The following is a 17,149-nucleotide window of genomic DNA, read 5'->3' on the forward strand; positions in this document are numbered from 1 at the left end:
ACCTCAGGGTGTCCCCTTTACCCAGCCCTTGAAGTACCGAAACCGTAAGAAACCAGGCAGCCAATTTGTGCACAGCAAGATCCCACAACAGCCAAGCGAAAGTGGCCAATTTTTGCCTCTTTTTTTTTAAACAAAAAAAGCGACGTTGGCTGAGGGATAAATTTCGGCCAGAACTAACTGGACACAACTACCCCCCTGGCTCTCCTTCATAAATAGCGGCCCCGGAACCTTCTACATCCACCCCCGGAGAGCAGACAGGGTTTGGGTGGTCTCACTGGCACCCCCCCACCCCCCCTGGCAGTGTCGTGCTCCTTCTGCGCTGGGGCGTGTCAGCCGAGGCTATGTGCCCACGCGTCCGGAGTGGGAATCGAACCCGCCATCCCCTCGGACTGAGAGCGAAGAGCTCCACAAGCCCAGGCTGTCCCCCCCCCACCACCACCCGCCAGTCGTTTGCAGAAGGCAGCCAGTGTCCCTTCTCCTGATGGCTGTCCGGCGAGCCCTGCTGGAACGGATACTGGGGCAGTGCAGCGGCTGCCGGTGACGCCTCTGCAGTCGAATAGCCCCTCCACCCTCACTGCCGTGACGGACGGGTATGGCTGGCGCCTTTGGAAATGTACAGGCTGAGGCGGTAATCGTCACTGAATTTGATGAAGCCTTCGTCACTGGCCAAAAAACAGAAAACACTAGCCCGGTCAAACGCAGTTTGCAAACAGTTGCACGCCTGTGAAGGATTGTAATAGCAGTGCGGGCGGTCCCGGAATGGGATTTTCCCGAAAAATGCACTGGAGGCGGGGACGGTGGGGTAAAGGGGAGGCGCTGGCTCCCAGCCGCTCACCCACAAACCGGGAGCTCCACCGCCCACCTCTCGCTCTTGACCCCCCCACAGGCCGGCGGCGTGCACAATCCCGGCCGAATAGCCGGAGCGGTACCCAGGGGGGTGGGGGGGGCGCCCGACTGTCCTGTCCAAGCCAAAGGAGGGTTTCTCCCCGCGGCCTAGGCCCGATGCCCCTCCCTCCACTACCACGGCCGGGGACGGGATAACCGGCCATTGGTCTCTCCGGCCCTCTTGTGGATCTTCCCCTGTGCAAAAATGGCTGTCTCGTGATGGGCTAGCGAGCCTCATGGGGCTAGGGGAAGCGTTTTGAAAAGTTTTGAGGGAGATCTGATTGAGTAAATAGGCCCAAAAAGAAAAAAAAAAGAAGCTGTTTCCATTGGTGGGAGGGTCAGTAACCAGAGGACCCAGATTTAAAGTCATTGGCAGAAGAGAACCGCTGAGGGGGCGGGGGGGGGCGATGAGGAGAATCTTTCTTGTGGCTGTGATCAGGAACGCGCTGCCTGACAGGGCAATAACTTTCAGGAAGAAATGAGATGGAGGGGACACGTTTGCAGGGCTACGGGACTAATTGGGAAGCTCTTTCGAGCAGCTGGCACAGGCAAGACGGGCTGAATGGCCTCACCCTGGGTAGAACGATTGCATGGCATGGCTGCGTAAATGTCTTTCCCAGGATCTTAAAGAACCGGCTTCATCATTACAGACATTGTCTTCTAAGCACAAAGGCTGCCCTAGTTCAAGGGGAAAATTGCTGTTTTTACATTCGACAGGGCCTAGGGGAGCCCAGGCTAGGCTTTGAATTGACTTGTTTTTTGAATGGGCCTGGCTGCACTGCCAACACGAACCTGCAGAGGGCAATGGCGAGTCATGGCCGGAATGCTCGGTAGCACCATCAGCAGGCACATCAGGGAACTGCAGCTAGGTCCATCCCACCCAGTTACCTCATCCAGGCCCAGTCCAAGCTTGGAGCTCTGATGGTGCAGTGCCAGTGTCCCTACCTCTGGCCCAACAACTCTGGGTTCAAATCCCTGCCAGGACCTGTTGGCCATGGTGTGGCTCAATGGGCAGATAATCCACCTGGGAAATCCTTCCACTATTTCTCCCAAAAGTGCATGAAGATACACTTAAAAAAATTCCACTCTGGCTGAGAGAGCAACTTTCTCTCTATGTTTTCTCCCCTCCAAAGAATGAAAGCTTTCCTATTGGCGCTTGGATTTCCCCCCCACCCCCCAGGGAGGACACTCCAGAGTTTGCTCACTTCTCCCCTGGGTTTGGCCAGCAATACCAGCATGGTTGCAATGTCACTCACCCGCCCCCCCAGAACACCACCTCCCCAGTCTTCGGAATGGCTTCCGATCGAGACACAAGGTCTCGAAATTGGCCGTGTGGTCGGTAATAAGGAAAAGGAGCCGGAGGCTGCAGGAAGATACCGATGGGCTGGTCAAGCGGGCAGGAAAGTGGGCAAATGGGATTCGGCCTGGAGGAGCGCGAGGGTGCTGGTGTGGGACCCTGTACCCGGGAACCCTGGGGCCAGAGTTGTGCATTTTCCAGATTTTAGGTCTGGGGGGGGTGGAAAATAGGATAATAATTAATGAAAGCTTAAAGCCAAGGCTGATTTCTCTGCCCCAGGGAAGGGATGAAGGGGGCAAATTTGGAGCCATTAATCCCAACGTGGAATAAATAAGGCCGGACCCAAAGAGCCGGAGAGTGGAGGGGGGTCAGCGTACTGTAATCCGAATGTGACAGACAGCAATGCCTGATGGGGACTTAGTTTCCAGAACGTGACCTGGTTTTTGGATCCCTCCGGGCTTTGGCACATCGGATAAGGGGTTCGATACCTGCAATTCATTTGGGGGGGAGCGAACAGGGCAATGGAATACATGGTTAGGATACTGAGAAGGGTAGAGGAACACGGGGAACCTTGGGATCTGTGACCTGAAGGTAGCGGTTCAGGTAGAAAAGGTGGTTAATGTAGGATTCTTCCCTTTATTAGCCAAGACGTAGAATATAAGAGTAGGGAGGCTGTGGATAAAACACTAGTTAGGCCACAGCTAGAGTACTGTCTACAGTTCTCATTGAAGTCGTATCATGTCATCAAAGTGTCCAAAACTCCGACAGGGATCAACAGGGTAGATGCAGGAAGGATGTTTCCCTTGGCTTGGGGGAGGGAGGGAGGTAGGGAGGGAGGGAGGGAGGGAGGGAGGGTCGAGAACCAGGGGAAACAGTCTCAGTATTGCCATTTAGGGCAAGATGGGGGGGGCCGAATTTCTTCAGAGGCTAATGGATCTTTGAGATTCTCCACCCCAAAGGCTGTGAAGGCTCAGTTATCGAGTACATTCAAGACAGAGATCGATAGATTTCTCGACACCAATGAGATTAAGGGATACGGGGATAGTGTGGGGAGATGGCATTCAGATAAACGATCAGCCACGATCTAGTTAAATGGCGCAGCAGGCTCGAGGGGCCGAATGGCCTACTCCTGTGTTCTAGTCACCGCATTGCAGGGAGAGTGCGGTTGCATTCGAGAGGGTACACGGGGGATTTACGAGGATGTGGCCAGAACTGGAGAACGGTAGCTCTGACGATAGGTTGGATAGGCTGGGGAGGAGATTTAATTAAACTGTGTAAAGTTGTGAGGAGCCTGGACAGAGTGGATAGGAAGGGCAAATTCCCCTTAGCAGAGCGATCTGTAACCGGGGCAGGGCATGGACTTAAAGTAACTGGTAGAGGATTAGAGGGGGTTGAGGGGAATATTTTCACCCAGAGGGCGCTGGGTCTCACTGAAAGGGTGGGAGAGGCAGAAACCCTCATCACATTCAAATAAACACTTGGGTATGCGCTTGAAGTGCCAAAACCTCCCCGGAAAGAGCCGGAAAGTGGGATTAAGCTCGTTTTGGGCCAGCACAGACATGATGGGTCGAATGGCCTCCTTCTGTGCTGTACATGCCTATGATTCACTGAACTAGGAGCGGGAAGTCAATGATGGGGGTCAATAGGAAACAAAGAGTGGTCTTGGTGGGTGGTCCAGTACAGTGGAATAGTGTGACCAATCCCAGGTCCCACACTTTAGAAAGGATGCTAAGGCCTTAAGGTATCAGGATCAGGGTTGAGGGACTTCAGAGAGGCTGGAGAGGCTGGGATTGGTCTCATCAGAACAGAGACGGTTAAGATGAGATTTAATGGAGGTGTTCAAAATCATCAAGTGTTTTTGAGAGTGTAAACGCGGAGAAACTGTTTTTGCTGTGGCAGATGGGTCGATAGCCAGAGGGACACAGATTGAAGGCAATTGGTGAAGGGACCAGAGAGTTGATGAGATGACACTGACCAACTGCACCAAGATAGGTTGGTGGAATGGGCAAATAACTGGCAGATGCAATTGAATGCAGGGAAGTGTGAGGTGATGCATTTTGGCAGAAGGGTTAGGGAGGGCTTTAATGGTGCAGTTCAAAAGAATGTGCAGGAACAGAGTGACCTGGGATAGATGACGCGCACTGATCCTTGAAGGTGACAGGGCGTATTGAGAGAGTAATTAGCAAAGCACACGCGAGCTTGGGCTCCATAAATGAAGGCTTTGAGTGTCAATGCAAGGAAGTTATGCTGACCCTGTAAAAAGGCTCTGGTCAGGTCACAGCTGCAGTATTGCATCCAGCTCTGGTCGCCACACTTTAGGAAGGAGGCGAGGGTCCTTGAGAGGGTACGGAGGAGGTTGACCAGGACGGTCCCAGGGATGAGAGATTTTAGGCCGGAGAAGCTGGGGTTGTTCTCCTTGGAGTGAAGGAGGTTGAGGGGAGATTTGATCGAGGTCTAAAGATTTTTGACGGGTTTGGATAAGGTGGACAAAGAAAGGCTGTTCCCATTGGCTGATGGTACAAGGACTCAGGGGGACTCAGATTTAAGGGTCTGGACTAGAGATACAGGGGGCGTATGATGAAGAACTGTTTTACGCAGTGAGTGGTGATGACCTGGAACTCGCTGCCCACAAGGGAGGTGGAAGGAAAGACGATCAACAACTTCAAAAGGAAATTGGACGGACACTGGAAAGAGATAAACTTGCAGGGACACAGGGATAGAGCCGGGGAATGGGACTGACTGGATTGCTCTACAGACACCCAGCATCGGCTTGGGCTGCAGGGTCATGACTCCATCTGGAACAGTTTTTTTAGGCAGTGAATCATTACGATTTGGAACGTGTTGCCCGAAAGGGTGATGGAAGCAAAACAGTTCAACAGTGACTTTCAAAAGGGAATTGGATAAATAATTGAGGATTTTTTTTGGTGTGTTGTACAGAGGACGGACAGGGGGAGTGGGACTGATGAGATAAATCATTCAAAGGTAAAACAAAAAAAGTGCTGGAAAAACTCAGCAGGTCCGGCAGCATCTGTGGTGAGAGAGAGAGAGTTAACGTTTCAGGTTGAGTGACCTTCCATCAGAACTGAAGGGAAATAGGAAACCTAAAGAGTTTTTAAACCAATGGAAGGGGGAGGAGACAGGAAGAATAGAAGGGAAGCTCTGTGATAGGTGGAGGAGGGAAGCTCTGTGATAGGTGGAGGAGAAGGGAAGCTCTGTGATAGGTGGAGAGCAGAGGAGAAGGGAAGCTCTATGATAGGTGGAGGAGAAGGGAAGCTCTGTGATAGGTGGACAGCAGAGGAGAAGGGAAGCTCTGTGATAGGTGGAGAGCAGGGGAGAAGGGAAGTTCTGTGATAGGTGGAGGAGAAGGGAAGCTCTTTGATAGGTGGAGAGCAGTGGAGAAGGGAAGCTCTGTGGTAGGTGGAGGAGAAGGGAAGCTCTGTGATAGGTGGAGAGCAGAGGAGAAGGGAAGCTCTGTGATAGGTGGAGAGCAGGGAAGCTCTGTGATAGGTGGAGAGCAGGGGAGAAGGGAAGCTCTGTGATAGGTGGAGAGCGGAGGAGAAGGGAAGCTCTGTGATAGGTGGAGAGCAGGGGACAAGGGAAGCTCTGTGATAGGTGGAGGAGAAGGGAAGCTCTGTGATAGGTGGAGAGCAGAGGAGAAGGGAAGCTCTGTGATAGGTGGAGAGCAGGGGAGAAGGGAAGCTCTGTGATAGGTGGAGAGCAGGGGAGAAGGGAAGCTCTGTGATAGGTGGAGGAGAAGGGAAGCTCTGTGATAGGCGGAGAGCAGAGGAGAAGGGAAGCTCTGTGATAGGTGGAGTGCAGGGGAGAAGGGAAGCTCTGTGATAGGTGGAGGAGAAGGGAAGCTCTATGATAGGTGGAGAGCAGGTGGGAAGGGAAGCTCTGTGATAGGTGGAGAGCAGGGGAGAAGGGAAGCTCTGTGATAGGTGGAGAGCAGGGGAGAAGGGAAGCTCTGTGATAGGTGGAGAGCAGGGGAGAAGGGAAGCTCTGTGATAGGTGGAGAGCAGGGGAGAAGGGAAGCTCTGTGATAGGTGGAGGAGAAGGGAAGCTCTGTGATAGGTGGAGGAGAAGGGAAGCTCTGTGATAGGTGGAGAGCAGGGGAGAAGGGAAGCTCTGTGATAGGTGGAGAGCAGGGGAGAAGGGAAGCTCTGTGATAGGTGGAGGAGAAGGGAAGCTCCGTGATAGGTGGAGGAGAAGGGAAGCTCTGTGATAGGTGGGAAGAAGGGAAGCTCTGTGATAGGTGGAGAAGGGAAGCTCCGTGATAGGTGGAGGAGAAGGGAAGCTCTGTGATAGGTGGAGAGCAGGGGACAAGGGAAGCTCTGTGATAGGTGGAGGAGAAGGGAAGCTCTGTGATAGGTGGAGGAGAAGGGAAGCTCTGTGATAGGTGAAGAGCAGGGGAGAAGGGAAGCTCTGTGATAGGTGGAGGAGAAGGGAAGCTCTGTGATAGGTGGAGGAGAAGGGATGCTCTGTGATAGGTGGAGGAGAAGGGAAGCTCTGTGACAGGTGGAGAGCAGAGGAGAAGGGAAGCTCTGTGATAGGTGGAGAGCAGGGGAGAAGGGAAGCTCTGTGATAGGTGGAGTGCAAGGGAGAAGGGAAGCTCTGTGATAGGTGGAGGAGAAGGGAAGCTCTGTGATAGGTGGAGTGCAGGGGAGAAGGGAAGCTCTGTGATAGGTGGAGTGCAAGGGAGAAGGGAAGCTCTGTGATAGGTGGAGGAGAAGGGAAGCTCTGTGATAGGTGGAGTGCAGGGGAGAAGGGAAGCTCTGTGATAGGTGGAGGAGAAGGGGAGAACGGAAGCCCTGTGATAGGTGGAGGAGAAGGGAAGCTCTGTGATAGGTGGAGAGCAGAGGAGAAGGGAAGCTCTGTGATAGGTGGAGAGCAGGGGAGAAGGGAAGCTCTGTGATAGGTGGAGTGCAAGGGAGAAGGGAAGCTCTGTGATAGGTGGAGGAGAAGGGAAGCTCTGTGATAGGTGGAGTGCAGGGGAGAAGGGAAGCTCTGTGATAGGTGGAGTGCAAGGGAGAAGGGAAGCTCTGTGATAGGTGGAGGAGAAGGGAAGCTCTGTGATAGGTGGAGTGCAGGGGAGAAGGGAAGCTCTGTGATAGGTGGAGAGCAGGGGAGAACGGAAGCCCTGTGATAGGTGGAGGAGAAGGGAAGCTCTGTGATAGGTGGAGGAGAAGGGAAGCTCTGTGATAGGTGGAGGAGAAGGCAAGCTCTGTGATAGGTGGAGTGCAGGGGAGAAGGAAAGCTCTGTGATAGGTGGAGAGCAGAGGAGAAGGGAAGCTCTGTGATAGGTGGAGAGCAGGGGAGAAGGGAAGCTCTGTGATAGGTGGAGTGCAAGGGAGAAGGGAAGCTCTGTGATAGGTGGAGGAGAAGGGAAGCTCTGTGATAGGTGGAGTGCAGGGGAGAAGGGAAGCTCTGTGATAGGTGGAGTGCAAGGGAGAAGGGAAGCTCTGTGATAGGTGGAGGAGAAGGGAAGCTCTGTGATAGGTGGAGTGCAGGGGAGAAGGGAAGCTCTGTGATAGGTGGAGAGCAGGGGAGAACGGAAGCCCTGTGATAGGTGGAGGAGAAGGGAAGCTCTGTGATAGGTGGAGGAGAAGGGAAGCTCTGTGATAGGTGGAGGAGAAGGGAAGCTCTGTGATAGGTGGAGTGCAGGGGAGAAGGAAAGCTCTGTGATAGGTGGAGAGCAGGGGAGAAGGGAAGCTCTGTGATAGGTGGAGAGCAGGGGAGAAGGGAAGCTCTGTGATAGGTGGAGAGCAGGGGAGAAGGGAAGCTCTGTGATAGGTGGAGTGCAGGGGAGAAGGGAAGCTCTGTGATAGGTGGAGAGCAGGGGAGAACGGAAGCCCTGTGATAGGTGGAGGAGAAGGGAAGCTCTGTGATAGGTGGAGAGAAGGGAAGCTCTGTGATAGGTGGAGAAGAGAAGCTCCGTGATAGGTGGAGAGCAGGGGAGAAGGGAAGCTCTGTGATAGGTGGAGAAGGGAAGCTCTGTGATAGGTGGAGAGAAGGGAAGAAGGGAAGCTCTGTGATAGGTGGAGGAGAAGGGAAGCTCCGTGATAGGTGGAGAAGGGAAGCTCTGTGATAGGTGGAGGAGAAGGGAAGCTCTGTGATAGGTGGAGGAGAAGGGAAGCTCTGTGATAGGTGGAGAGCAGGGGAGAAGGGAAGCTCTGTGATAGGTGGAGAAGGGAAGCTCTGTGATAGGTGGAGGAGAAGGGAAGCTCCGTGATAGGTGGAGGAGAAGGGAAGCTCTGTGATAGGTGGGAAGAAGGGAAGCTCTGTGATAGGTGGAGAGAAGGGAAGAAGGGAAGCTCTGTGATAGGTGGAGGAGAAGGGAAGCTCCGTGATAGGTGGAGAAGGGAAGCTCTGTGATAGGTGGAGGAGAAGGGAAGCTCTGTGATAGGTGGAGGAGAAGGGAAGCTCTGTGATAGGTGGAGAGCAGAGGAGAAGGGAAGCTCTGTGATAGGTGGAGAAGGGAAGCTCTGTGATAGGTGGAGGAGAAGGGAAGCTCCGTGATAGGTGGAGGAAAAGGGAAGCTCTGTGATAGGTGGGAAGAAGGGAAGCTCTGTGATAGGTGGAGAAGGGAAGCTCCGTGATAGGTGGAGGAGAAGGGAAGCTCTGTGATAGGTGGAGAGCAGGGGACAAGGGAAGCTCTGTGATAGGTGGAGAAGGGAAGCTCTGTGATAGGTGGAGGAGAAGGGAAGCTCTGTGATAGGTGAAGAGCAGGGGAGAAGGGATGCTCTGTGATAGGTGGAGGAGAAGGGAAGCTCTGTGACAGGTGGAGAGCAGAGGAGAAGGGAAGCTCTGTGATAGGTGGAGAGCAGGGGAGAAGGGAAGCTCTGTGATAGGTGGAGTGCAAGGGAGAAGGGAAGCTCTGTGATAGGTGGAGGAGAAGGGAAGCTCTGTGATAGATGCTTACATCTATATACAGATGCTTGATACAATAGCTTTTCCCAGGATGGCCTTCCCATTGATGGTTTCTCTGTAAAATGGATAACTATATATCTTTCTTGCCATAGACTACTTTCATTTGATATAATGATTGTTGTTGTAACAAGACAATCTTGGTGGCATGATGCTGTGATATAAGACTGAGGCCATTCTTCTTGAAAGTTAAAAAGGTGCATTTTCTCTCAATGGAATGCACAATCAAATGCTCACAAACAGGGGCGAAGGGAAGCTCTGTGATAGGTGGAGAGCAGGGGAGAAGGGAAGCTCTGTGATAGGTGGAGAGCAGGGGAGAAGGGAAGCTCTGTGATAGTTGGAGAGCAGGGGAGAAGGGAAGCTCTGTGATAGGTGGAGAGCAGGGGAGAAGGGAAGCTCTGTGATAGGTGGAGTGCAGGGGAGAAGGGAAGCTCTGTGATAGGTGGAGAGCAGGGGAGAAGGGAAGCTCTGTGATAGGTGGAGAGCAGGGGAGAACGGAAGCCCTGTGATAGGTGGAGAAGGGAAGCTCTGTGATAGGTGGAGTGCAGGGGAGAAGGGAAGCTCTGTGATAGGTGGAGAGCAGGGGAGAAGGGAAGCTCTGTGATAGGTGGAGAGCAGGGGAGAAGGGAAGCTCTGTGATAGGTGGAGTGCAGGGGAGAAGGGAAGCTCTGTGATAGGTGGAGAGCAGGGGAGAACGGAAGCCCTGTGATAGGTGGAGGAGAAGGGAAGCTCTGTGATAGGTGGAGGAGAAGGGAAGCTCTGTGATAGGTGGAGGAGAAGGGAAGCTCTGTGATAGGTGGAGAGCAGGGGAGAAGGGAAGCTCTGTGATAGGTGGAGTGCAGGGGAGAAGGGAAGCTCTGTGATAGGTGGAGAGCAGGGGCGAAGGGAAGCTCTGTGATAGGTGGAGAGCAGGGGAGAAGGGAAGCTCTGTGATAGGTGGAGAGCAGGGGAGAAGGGAAGCTCTGTGATAGGTGGAGAGCAGGGGAGAAGGGAAGCTCTGTGATAGGTGGAGTGCAGGGGAGAAGGGAAGCTCTGTGATAGGTGGAGAGCAGGGGAGAACGGAAGCCCTGTGATAGGTGGAGGAGAAGGGAAGCTCTGTGATAGGTGGAGAGAAGGGAAGCTCTGTGATAGGTGGAGGAGAAGAGAAGCTCCGTGATAGGTGGAGACCAGGGGAGAAGGGAAGCTCTGTGATAGGTGGAGAAGGGAAGCTCTGTGATAGGTGGAGAGAAGGGAAGAAGGGAAGCTCTGTGATAGGTGGAGGAGAAGGGAAGCTCCGTGATAGGTGGAGAAGGGAAGCTCTGTGATAGGTGGAGGAGAAGGGAAGCTCTGTGATAGGTGGAGAAGGGAAGCTCTGTGATAGGTGGAGAGCAGGGGAGAAGGGAAGCTCTGTGATAGGTGGAGAAGGGAAGCTCTGTGATAGGTGGAGGAGAAGGGAAGCTCCGTGATAGGTGGAGGAGAAGGGAAGCTCTGTGATAGGTGGAGAGCAGGGGAGATTAAATAACAAAAGATTTTATGGTGCAACAGCCAAAGAGAGAGTGGTAATGGGTAAATAAATAAACAAGGACTGTGTCCAAATGAGGTGAATGGCTACATGAAAACCATCTGAATGCAACATGAACAATAAAGAAAGAAACAAGACAAGGCCAGCCCAGCAAAACAAAACAAAATAAACACAGAACAAGATGAAGGCAGAGGTTACCATCTAAAATTGTTGAACTCAATGTTGAGTCCTCAAGGCTGTAGAGTGTCAAGTGGAAAGATGAGGTGCTGTTCCTTGAGCTTGCATTCAGCTTCAACGGAACACTGCAGCAGGCCGAGGACAGAAAGGTCAGCATGGGAGCAAGGTCAAATTCAAATGACAAGCAGCCAGAAGCTCGGGGTCATGCTTGTAGTCTGATGAATTCCACAAATTAGTCACCCAGTCTGCGTTTGGAATCTCCAATTTAGAGGAGACCACATTGTGAAGATGAATACAGTATACTAAATTGGAAGTAGTACAAGTATATCATTATTTCATTTCGAAAGTGTGCTTGGGGTCTTAGACAGTGAGAAGTGTGGAGGTGATAGGAGAGGGGGTTGCATCTCTTGCGTTTGCACGGAAAGGTGCCATTGGAGAGGGAGTGTTAGGGGTGACTGTGGAATAGACAAGGGCGTAATGAAGGGAATGGTCCCTACGGAATGCCGAAAGTGGGGGGGGGGTGGGGCAAGATGTGTTTGGTGGCCACGTCATGAGGGAGCTGGTGGACATGGTGGAGGGTGACCCATTGAACATGGAGGGTGGTGAGGTGGAAGGTGAGGACCAGGGGAACCTTATTGTGGTTCTGGAAAGGAGGGGAAGGGGCGAGAGCAGGTGTGTGAGATGGACCGGACACGGGATTCATCCCTTCCCACAGATGCTGCTGAGCTTTCCCAGTGTTTTTTTTATTTCAGACACCCAGCCTCTTGCGGTATTTTGTTTTTGCACGCGCACATTCAAAGGGCTAGCACGGGCACGATGGGCGAAAGGGCCTCCTCCTGTGCCAGACGCTTGGAGAATTGAGCAAGTTGCAGCAACACCCTGCACACCGGGGCCTTTGGAACTTAAACACAGAGAGGAACAGCCAGGCTACCCTTGGGAACTAGGCCACACCCCGGTGGCATTCATTCCGGGGAAAAGGGGTGACATGGAAGCCCCCAGTGTTTCAGTTGGCTAAAGGCATCAGCCAGTATTGCCCACTGCAGGGCCTGGAATAAAGAGGCTCGGTTCTCCCTGACCCGTGTGGAGGTGGAGTGCAGAAGGTCAGCACACACGGGTTTTGCTTCTCCACTACCTGGTTGGCCTGTGCAGCTGCTTGTGTCAGTCCGAGTCGGAATTCATCGGAAGCTGGTGACCTGATGTAGCAACTGGATGATGATTCGCTGGTTACTATGGTGATGTGTTTTGGGAGCATCTCCTTCCTGCTATTGGACGATGACTCGCTGTCTGTGTGCATCTAGAAGGAGAATTAAAACTGTCAGAAATGACTGTGCAGAAGGGAGGAGAGATAATAGGACAGTGTTGTTCAAGAGATGAATCTTACCATCGCCCCCATTTCCCAGTGTGTCCCCTCTCCATCTCCCCCTCTCCCCACTCTGTCCTCTCTCCATCTACCCCTCTCCCCAGTGTGTCCCCTCTCCATCTCCCCCTCTCCCCACTCTGTCCTCTCTCCATCTACCCCTCTCCCCAGTGTGTCCCCTCTCCATCTTCCCCATTTCCCAGTGTGTCCCCTCCCCATCTCCCCCACTCCCCAGTGTGACCCCTCTCCATCTCCCCCACTCCCCAGTGTGACCCCTCTCCATCTCCCCCACTCCCCAGTGTGACCCCTCTCCATCTCCCCCTCTCCCCACTCTGTCCTCTCTCCATCTTCCCTTCTCCCAAGTATGTCCTCTCTCCATCTCCCCCACTCCCCAGTGTGACCCCTCTCCATCTCCCCCTCTCCCCACTCTGTCCTCTCTCCATCTTCCCCTCTCCCCAGTGTGACCCCTCTCCATCTCCCCCACTCCCCACTCTGTCCTCTCTCCATCTACCCCTCTCCCCAGTGTGACCCCTCTCCATCTCCCCCACTCCCCACTCTGTCCTCTCTCCATCTCCCCCACTCCCCAGTGTGACCCCTCTCCATCTCCCCCACTCCCCACTCTGTCCTCTCTCCATCTACCCCTCTCCCCAGTGTGTCCCCTCTCCATCTTCCCCATTTCCCAGTGTGTCCCCTCCCCATCTCCCCCACTCCCCAGTGTGACCCCTCTCCATCTCCCCCTCTCCCCACTCTGTCCTCTCTCCATCTTCCCTTCTCCCAAGTATGTCCTCTCTCCATCTCCCCCACTCCCCAGTGTGACCCCTCTCCATCTCCCCCTCTCCCCACTCTGTCCTCTCTCCATCTTCCCCTCTCCCCAGTGTGACCCCTCTCCATCTCCCCCTCTCCCCAGTGTGACCCCTCTCCATCTCCCCCACTCCCCAGTGTGACCCCTCTCCATCTCCCCCTCTCCCCAGTGTGTCCTCTCTCCATCTCCCCCTCTCCCCAGTGTGTCCCCTCTCCATCTCCCCCACTCCCCAGTGTGACCCCTCTCCATCTCCCCCTCTCCCCAGTGTGTCCCCTCTCCATCTCCCCCACTCCCCAGTGTGACCCCTCTCCATTTCCCCCACTCCCCAGTGTGACCCCTCTCCATCTCCCCCTCTCCCCAGTGTGTCCCCCCTCCATCTCCCCCACTCCCCAGTGTGACCCCTCTCCATTTCCCCCACTCCCCAGTGTGACCCCTCTCCATCTCCCCCTCTCCCCAGTGTGTCCCCTTTCCATCTCCCCCTCTCCCCAGTGTGTCCCCTCTCCATCTCCCCCACTCCTCCTCAGTGTGACCCCTCTCCATCTCCCCCTCTCCCCAGTGTGTCCCCTCTCCATCTCCCCCTCTCCCCAGTGTGTCCCCTCTCCATCTCCCCCACTCCTCCTCAGTGTGACCCCTCTCCATCTCCCCCTCTCCCCAGTGTGTCCCCTCTTCATCTCCCCCACTCCCCAGTGTGTCACCTCTCCATCTCCCCCACTCCCCAGTGTGACCCCTCTCCATCTCCCCCACTCCCCAGTGTGTCCCCTCTCCATCTCCCCCTCTCCCCAGTGTGTCCCCTCTCCATCTCCCCCACTCCCCAGTGTGACCCCTCTCCATTTCCCCCACTCCCCAGTGTGACCCCTCTCCATCTCCCCCTCTCCCCAGTGTGTCCCCTCTCCATCTCCCCCTCTCCCCAGTGTGTCCCCTCTCCATCTCCCCCACTCCTCCTCAGTGTGTCCCCTCTCCATTTCCACATCCTCCCCCAGTGTATCCTCCGTGTATCTCCCCACTCCCCAGTAGGCCCTCTATATCCTCCCGGTTTCCCAGTTCCCTGTAGCAGTTAAACACTGACTAGTATTGATGGAAGTAATAGCCCCCTCAGTATTCCAAATCTGACTGCAGGCATTTATCCAATGACGATGTAAGTCAAGCATGTGACTAAACAGGCCCAATGGCTGAAGAAAGCTCAAGGGAAGTCGGTAACCCTCCTTGGGGTTGATTTTTGATCCCTCTGCCCGTTTCCGACAGTAGGAATAGCCTCAATATGGGGCCTTTCCACCCTGTAAACACTGACCATGTGACAACGCCGGGTGTCTACAAAGCTGCCCGGTTCAGGCGCTAGGCCCCTTTCACTATCGAAACAGGTTCCAACGATGCAAATATGGCCCGATTGCCATGTTAGGTTGAAGCGGGTTGGACCTTGAGCAGTTCCATGGCTGATGGAATTGAATCAACCAAATAAAGGTAAACGCTGAATCATTCTTGTGGGTGGGAGTTGGGGGGAGCCCACAAATATAACCTGGGCCTCTGCGTGGGTCCCCCCCGAGCACCATATCCTCACTTTTTTTTTTGGTAGGCCATTTCTTCACCCTTTTAAATTCCTCTGCGCGGGTGCACCCATGCAATAGCTCTCAAGAGGGGCGCCTTGGGTGCGGCCTACCTTGGGTTGCTAGGCGGCCATGCTGGTGGCCGGCCTAGCCCGCCCGAGGCCTTAACCCGGGCCAGTTACATCAGCTCGGAAATGAGGCTTCAAATTACAGGGGGGTGGTGGAGGTGGGGGTGGAGGTGCCTAATTGTCCCCCAAAACGGGGTCAGCTGATCAGTGCGCTCTGCACGCCAGTTGCCCAAAAGTGAAACTTGGTCCCTCTACAATTTATTTTGCTCCCCGCATTTTGCTTGACCCTCTCGGCTGCCGATACCGACTGGGATACAGCTCCACGGTTTTGGCACCTCAGGCAAGTCCCTGGCCCTTCGCATGTAGGCTCCTCCACCTGCTAGGCCCAATCTTGCCTTCACCTGGTGGCTGGTTTCGGCCTACATTATTGGCCCCATTTTTGCAGCAACAACTTACATTTACATAGCACCTTTAGCGTCACGAAACCTCCCAAGGCGCTTCACAGGAATATTATAAAACAAAGCGCCACGCCTAAACCATATAAGGAGATATTAGGTCAGGTAACCAAAAGCTTGGCCAGAGAGGTGGGTTTTAAGGAGCGTCTTAAAAGGAGGAAAGTGAGGTGGAGAGGGAGGGAATTCCAGAGCTTGGGATCCAGGCAACTGAAGGCACGGCCGCCAATGGTGGAGCAAATAGAATTAGGAATGTGCGAGAGGGCAGGATTAGAGGAGTGCGGGTATCTCGGGGGGTGTTGGAGGAAATTAGAGAGAGAGGGAGGGGCAAGGCTATGGAGGGATTTGAAAGCGAGGATGAGAATTTTAAAAGCAAGACGTTGCTTGACCAGGAGCCAGTGTGGGTCAGGGAGCACGGGGGTGAGGGGGGAACAGGACTTGGTGTGAGTCGAGGCAGTTTTAATGATGGTGTGGATGAGAAATCGGAGGCTCATCAGCCTAAAAACGGCCACAATCCAGGCGTGACAGAGCAAGGAAGTTATGGTGAATCATTCCCTCTTATTTTTGGGCCCCACTTTAGCACATGGCCATAATATTTCAATAGTATCGCGCCTGTAGATGGCCCTATCAATCCCATAAAATTACTCAAAGTCTAACACTACACCTAACGTTACACAACTGCAGACCAACTGATCGAAAGCTTCTTCAAAAATCCGAGGACAATTCTTACTTTGTCCATCACGTCAACTCGTTTGAGAATAACATAAATCTTGACCAAAGACGTGGTCTGTGTTCTCTTCCTGGATCTGCAGATAGAGGTGAATTAACCCCAACAGCAACAACTTGCAATTATATAGCACCTATAATGTAGTAAAACCTCCCAAGGTGCTCCAGAGTAACATAATGAGACCAAATCCGATATTGAGTCACGCGGGGAAATGTTAGGACAGGCTTAGGCAGAGAGCTTTAAAGGAGCATCTTAAAGGAAGAGAAAGAAAGGGAGAGGGAAAGGCGGAGGGAGGGAACGAGCGAGTGAGGGAGTGAGGGAGGGAGGGAGGGAGGGAGTGAGGGAGGGAGTGAGGGAGGGAGGGAGTGAGGGAGGGAGTGAGGGAGGGAGTGAGGGAGGGAGTGAGGGAGGGAGGGAGTGGGTGAGAGAGGGAAGGAGGGAGGGAGGGAGCGAGCGAGCGGGTGAGGGAGGGAGGGGCGAGTGAGCGGGTGAGGGAGGCAGTGGGTGAGGGAGGGAGCAAGCGGGTGAGGGAGCGAGGGAGTGAGCGGGTGAGGGAAGGAGCGAGCGGGTGAGGGAGGGAGCGAGCGGGTGAGGGAGGGAGTGAGCGGGTGAGGGAGGGAGGGAGTGAGCGGGTGAGGGAGGGAGTGAGCGGGTGAGGGAGGGAGTGAGCGGGTGAGGGAGGGAGGGAGTGAGCGGGTGAGGGAGTGAGCGGGTGAGGGAGGGAGGGAGTGAGGGAGGGAGGGAGCGGGTGAGGGAGGGAGAGAGCGAGTGGGTGAGGGAGGGAAGGAGGGAGGGAGGGAGTGAGCGGGTGAGGGAGTGAGCGGGTGAGGGAGCGAGCGAGCGGGTGAGGGAGGGAGTGAGTGAGTGGGTGAGGGAGGGAGAGAGTGTGGTTCAGGGAGAGTGTTCAGAAATTCGCACCCAGGCACTGAAGGCACAGTGATGGAGTAATGAAAATGGGGATGTAGAGGTCAGGATTAGAAGAGTGCAGATATCTGCAAGGGTTTTGGATCAGGAGGTTGCAGCACTAACAGGGGCGAGACCATGGAGAGATTCGGAAACACGCTGAAGAATTTTAAACTTGAGGTGTAGCCAAACCGGGAGTTAATGTAACCAGTGAGCATGGGACTGATGGGGGAATGGGACTGACCCTCGTCGGGATACAGGCAGCTGGGTCTTTCCTGAGCTCAGGTTTTCAGAGGGTGCAAAGTGGGACCAGCCAGGGGAGCATCCAAATAGCGACGTCTAAACCAGGGTAGGTGATCCCAGCGTTCGGAAGCCAGTCCCTGCAAGTTGCAAGGATAGCAGCCTCAACCCAAATATCTTCAGCTGCTTCATCACAAACCTTCCCTTCATCAAAAGGTTAGGACTGGGGCAGTTTGCTAGTTATTGCATAGTGCCGGCCTCCATTCACAACA

The 17,149-nt window shown here is 54.1% G+C and overlaps 1 protein-coding gene across 1 annotated transcript in view; it reads right to left on the bottom strand.

Moving 5' to 3' along the window:
• Positions 1 to 17,149, bottom strand: part of spred3 (sprouty related EVH1 domain containing 3) — a 55,263-nt gene that overhangs the window by 1,103 nt on the left and 37,011 nt on the right. Inside the window, exon 5 of the mRNA XM_078533142.1 lies at positions 11,920 to 12,081. Coding sequence (XP_078389268.1) covers positions 11,920 to 12,081 — 162 coding nt within the window. The remainder of the gene's footprint in view (positions 1 to 11,919; positions 12,082 to 17,149) is intronic.

The sequence above is a fragment of the Cetorhinus maximus genome, chromosome 32, assembly GCF_964194155.1.
Source record: "Cetorhinus maximus chromosome 32, sCetMax3.hap1.1, whole genome shotgun sequence".
Lineage (NCBI taxonomy): Eukaryota > Metazoa > Chordata > Chondrichthyes > Lamniformes > Cetorhinidae > Cetorhinus > Cetorhinus maximus.